We start from the raw sequence: 6000 nt of genomic DNA on the forward strand, positions 1-6000 counted from the left end.
TTCTCGTGAGCTAAGGCTGTATCAGTCTTACTCACTTGGTAGACACTGCACCGTTTTTCAGGCCGAAATCTTTGCTCTTATGTGCGGAGTGCAATCAGCACTTCAGCAGCACGTAATGGGCAAAGTAATATACTTCTGCTCAGATAGCCAGGCTGCTATTAAAGCACTTGCTTCGGCCAACTCCAGGTCGAAGATAGTTATCGCTTGTCGAACTCAAATCGAGGAGCTGAATTCAGCAAACGCTGTTCACCTTCTATGGGTACCTGGTCATTCTTCCATCGCTGGAAATGAATTGGCTGATGAGTTAGCTCGCTCTGGAGCATCACATGACTTCATTGGCCCTGAGCCAGCTATTCCGATATCGAAGTGTTGGATTAAGCTTCAGATTCACACCTGGGCTGTCTTTCAACACAGACAATATTGGAATAGTTTGGAGTCATGTCGTCAAACCAAATTGTATAGTGCTGAGCCATCTCTACGGGCGGCGAAGTATCTAACTAATCAGTCTAAGCAGAATTGCAGCATGCTGGTCAAAGCATTGACTGGCCACTGCCGACTCAGCTATCACATGGCGAATATTCAGCAAGCTGATTCATTTGCCTGTGATAGCTGTGAATCCGATTATGGAACTTCGTATCATTTGATATGTAACTGTCCAGTTTTTGCGCAACTGCGTTTCCGAGTATTCGGTAAACACTTATTAAGTGAAACTGACTTCAGAAACCTGAATCTTCAGGATATTCTGTTGTTCTTAACCCGCTGTGGTAAAGAGCTATAGGCTCTCTTTCGCTTTATGCGTTATTACAGTGCCCTTTTCAGGGCGCTGTTTGAACCCATTGTGGTACGCTTGTGCGTTAGTACCCTCTTCCAGGGTATTATTCCTATTTCCCTATCTGTCCCTATCCCCATCCAAATCCTTTTTCCTTCCTTTTCCCTCAGGTAGATGATGAAATAGGCTGTTATTTTGGCGATGGCACAAATGTCCCAAATGGAGGATAACGTGCCTCTGGAGCCGGCCTTCTGATACCTGATACCTGATCGTCCTCTGTTCTGCCAGTCTGCCCATATTCGCATAGTCGATGTAAGCGCCACAGTACTTTTCAACATGTTTTTGGAATTTTAACAATGAGTGAATATAAGTTACAAGATTTTTACCACGTTGACATCTAACTAAGTGTTTGATCTTGTGATCGATTGAATAACAATGGTCACAAATATGCACACGCGTTTAATATTAGCTTTTGTACGGCGGCATTGCCAGTGGTGGTTACATCGACTATTCGAATATGGGCAGAGGTATCAGACACTAACATCCGTCTTCTGACAACGTTCTACTCATTCGTCACTTTCTGGTTCTCCTTATCGGTCCAACCGTATCTGGGTCGTCTTTGAGCAGTACGGGCTCATTTATATATTACGATACGCAAAATTTAACAATTTTAGACCCCCTTACTCTCCCACGTAAAAACTTTTGTATGGAAACTTTTGAAATTTTGTATGAAGTGTAACACAGCCCTAGAGCCACTCTCTCCCCTCATAGCGTTACGTAATATTTGAACGAACCCTACCTAACACTTTTCGTACAGCTGTGCTCACTGTTCCTTGGAAAGATTCCCACTGACTGTTCAGGTTGTCGTCTACATTGATTCCCGTATCCGCTCATTCAGCTTTTGACGGTATTGTTAGAGCTCCTCTCATAGTGCGTGAAATTTTTGTGCATCCTGTGAGTGGTTTGGATAGCACCATTTAATTCGGTCAACGCAGCGGGCTTGATTTTCTAATCGGAAGGTTGCCTCTTTGATCTTGTTTTTAATCATAACTTCGATGTCATTGTCCGGTATGTTCCGGGTCAGCAGTCTTCCATCTCGACCAAGATCTGCCAAAACTGTCGGCTTCTTTAGTACACTGAATGTCGCAAAGGCCTGGCTCCGTGACTCCGTCCGGCAGCCATCCAGAAACTCTTCTACACCTTGGACAAAAGGGTGTTTGCTGGATTTGGGACTGCGGCGCGTCGATCACGCTGACTGAGTTCAAAACAATGAAAAGTGCTGCGAAGCAGGCGCGAGCAATAGCCTGGACCTCCACCGGGGCCACCGGGGTAAGCAGAGGAAGGCCCACATTTTTCCAAGACTTGACTGGCTGGGTTACCGAGGAAGTCATAGACCTGTCTTTCGTGTTTTGGAAGTAGCTAATGGCTCGACTCGACAGCCAGTCGCTAGGGCAAGTTTGAATTTTATCGGGAATATTCCAGCCTTGGCGCTTGTAAGGCATGTGTCGATGGTAGCAACTGTTGTATGATGTACAAATGGTTTCAAAAGTTCTTCAAATGCTCAGTAGGTAATATCAATACTTAGAGCATCCAGAAAGACAGGGTTGCATCCGCTGCTTGGAAACGGGACGATCATTCGCTTCGTCAGCGTTTTCCAGATAGCCTCAAATAAGTCTACGTAGTTTATGGACAGCGCTTGATGATGCGCCTTCAAAAAACTCAGCATCTACAACTCGTAATAGCTACTACAACTAAAAAAAATGATAATAGATAATATTAATTGCGAAACATTGCACCTTGTATTTATCTGTTGCCGACAGCCACAAACAAAACTAAATCTTATACCATCAATAACCACTTTCAGATCAAGGAAATCCTGGACACCCTTGGCCTGGATGAGCACCGTGCCACCCTAACGAGGAATCTCTCCGGAGGACAGCAGAAGCGTCTCTCGATTGCCCTCGAGCTGGTGAATAACCCACCGATTATGTTCTTCGACGAACCGACTTCCGGTCTGGACAGCTCGACCTGTTTCCAGTGTGTCAGCTTGTTGAAGTTCCTGGCGCGAGGTGGCCGAACAATCATTTGCACAATCCACCAGCCTTCGGCTCGTCTGTTCGAGATGTTCGATCAGCTGTACACCCTTGCCGATGGTCAGTGCGTGTACCAGGGTAACACCAAACAGTTGGTGCCATTCCTGGGTACGCTCGATCTGGAATGTCCGTCGTATCACAATCCGGCCAGCTACATCATTGAAGTGGCTTGTGGTGAGCATGGCGATCACACACGTAAGCTGGTCAACGCCATTGACAACGGAAAGCGTGATATTCGAGGCGATTTGGACTTCCCAGCCATGAAAAACAAGAAGAACGAAAACGGAAACGCGAACGCCAACCTCAAATCGAACTATGACAAACTGAACGGAAATAGCAATAAGTACGCCGACAACTTGAATATCGGAGGAAACGGTCTGCTGCCGTCGTCGATGGTGAACGACATTGCCAAGGAAACCACCACCGAGACGATTAAGATCAACGTGGAACCGGAGAAGGAACCCGAGGTGAACACCGCTCTCTTGCCAATCGATGGACAGTTGGACGTGGGACTGTCACCAGAGCGATATCCGACTTCCGAGTTTCACCAGTTCTGGGTTGTGCTGAAGCGAACGTTGCTGTTCAGTAGACGTGATTGGGTAAAGTTGACCTAAGATTACGTTCCTTGTATTGTGATGCGATTGTTTTTCTTTCAGACTCTTATGTATCTCCGTTTGTTCGCGCACATCCTCGTTGGTTTTCTGATTGGTGCTCTGTACTACGATATCGGTAATGATGGCGCAAAGGTGCTGAGCAACCTGGGTTTCCTGTTCTTCAACATGCTGTTCCTGATGTACACGTCCATGACCATTACGATTTTATCATGTGAGTTACATTTTTTCATTGATGGATGTTGAACCCAAAATAATACCCAATTTTTGTTTTCAGTCCCTCTAGAGATGCCTGTCTTACTAAAGGAAAACTTTAACCGATGGTATTCTCTACGATCGTACTATCTTGCGATAACGGTGTCAGACATTCCATTCCAGGTAATAAGCAATGATATTAGCATTTTTGCCGTTCTACAAACTGCTTCCTTCGTTTCAGGCCATTTTCTGCGTATTTTACGTGTCGATCGTGTACTACTTCACGTCGCAACCGCTCGAGTGGTTCCGTTTCGCCATGTTCTTGGGTTCCTGTTTGCTGATTTCGTTCGTGGCCCAGAGCGTCGGTCTGGTGGTCGGTGCTGCCATGAACGTCCAGAACGGTGTGTTCCTAGCTCCAGTGATGTCTGTTCCATTCCTGCTGTTCTCCGGATTCTTCGTATCGTTCGACGCCATTCCGATCTATCTGCGGTGGATCACCTACCTGTCCTACATCCGGTATGGGTTCGAGGGAACTGCCCTGGCCACCTACTCGTACGGTCGCGAAAAGCTCAAGTGTCACCAGGTGTACTGTCACTTCAAATCGCCGACGACTACTCTCGAGGAGCTGGACATGCTCGACGCCAACTTCACTCTGGACATTGTAGCTCTAGTCATCATCTTTGTGGTGCTGAGAGTTGCCGCATTCCTGTTCCTGCGATGGAAGCTCAAAACTACCAGATAAATGATTTTCTAGTTGAAAAGCTTTGCAAAAATGATGTTTTTCTATGAATTTTTCAACATTATACAAAGTTATTACTCGAGAATAGTTTAGTGAAGGGGATTAGATTAAACTTACACCAAATCATTGTGATGTCGGGAGCAATAATTGGACCAATTTTGAACTAAAAATTGGTAAAATGACCTAAGATAGCTATTTTCTACCTTTAACAACAACAAACTATACATAGATACAAGAGAATCGGAAAACGAATACGTTCATAGTGTACACTGTATGAGGCTGTGCTTCAACTAGGATCGTAAATATCAAGATCCAACCACATTGGGCCTGATGAACAAAGTAAACAAAAAATGATTTTCAGATACTAACTCTATCGATGGATTGAGGACTTCAATTAGTAGTAGTTTTATATCATTATCAGAACGGAGCTACATCCGTTGGAACATTTTGTAACGATTCTACAGCAAACCTTTTAAAGTACCATTTGTGATAACATATTGAAAGAAAAAGAAATAAAAAGGTGATACAGAGGTTGAGTTTGGGTTTCATTCTATTTGGTGACATTTCGTTTTCATCTGACTTATTTTTCTAATTGTAGGTTCACCTACATTGTTACTTTTCGACAAATTTATCAAGTGGTGTCAGTATATTTCCTTGCCGGTAATTTCACATGGCGAACAGTGGGGCATACCGTTGACAGTTACATAAAATTTCCGCATATTGTTCCGTTCCATCACACTCTCTTCTTGCTGGGGCCGGATCAAAACTCCCGACGCCATAATGTTCCGGTCCCTATGGCGGATTTTATGCGAAATAACATCCAAAGGTGCGGATGCGGCACAAAATCCGATGTGCCTGAATGTTATAACTTGTTGAAAACCACTGGATTGGCTCTCATGCTCTCGTCATTCTGCGTACTCGCCGATAGCATTTCGTTATACCTTCGGTCGATGCACTATCGCAGAAATTAATTAGAAGAATTGTAACCGCCGTGTTGTGTATATATACGTATACGTGTGGTCTTGTAATGTGTATTTTAGGTGTGAATAAAGTTACCTTTTAATGTGTTTGTTTCGCTACACCCCGAACTCCAGGTCGTAACATAACTTAATTACATTGAAGATATTATAGGTTAAAGAACTGTATTTTTGATAGTTGGACAGATGCTGGAGTGAACAAAATTTATTCATCTATAAATAACACTGCTAAATTCAGGAAATGAGGAGACTATTTCTACTGCTCAGCAGTTAGGGTAAAAGGGTATAATACAATACGCCCCACCGGGGCAAAACGCCCCTCTTCATTTTCTAGCAATTCAAGCGCTTTTCGCATGCGTGATCGATTAGAGATCTGAAATATTGAAGAATAATTGCCATCAAGCTGGTCCGTTAGTTGATTGGTACAGAAAAGCAATAAAAATATCAAAAAGTCTGAAATCGAGGCTTTTGGCGTAATATTTTACCTCTTGTAAACTGGCTTCATTGTAAATGAAGCTAGTTCTTTTCGCTTGTGTTATTTTGCAACTTTTATGCAGTTGAACACTTGTTAAAAGACCCTCCTAGGAAAAGCATGTGGTGGAATTAATCCTTGGTA

At 43.8% G+C, this 6000-nt stretch overlaps 1 protein-coding gene across 2 annotated transcripts in view; it reads left to right on the forward strand.

The window, feature by feature from the left end:
• LOC109428250 (ATP-binding cassette sub-family G member 1) overlaps nt 1–4938 on the forward strand; it is a 71359-nt gene extending 66421 nt beyond the window's left edge. For both annotated transcript variants that reach the window (XM_029872584.2, XM_029872583.2), the window contains 4 exons: nt 2634–3461; nt 3519–3687; nt 3751–3851; nt 3910–4938. In XM_029872584.2, the coding sequence (XP_029728444.1) occupies nt 2634–3461; nt 3519–3687; nt 3751–3851; nt 3910–4410 (1599 nt within the window). In that variant the 3' untranslated portion in view covers nt 4411–4938. The remainder of the gene's footprint in view (nt 1–2633; nt 3462–3518; nt 3688–3750; nt 3852–3909) is intronic.
• The last annotated feature ends 1062 nt before the right edge of the window (nt 4939–6000 follow it).

Source organism: Aedes albopictus, chromosome 2, assembly GCF_035046485.1.
Source record: "Aedes albopictus strain Foshan chromosome 2, AalbF5, whole genome shotgun sequence".
Classification (NCBI taxonomy): domain Eukaryota; kingdom Metazoa; phylum Arthropoda; class Insecta; order Diptera; family Culicidae; genus Aedes; species Aedes albopictus.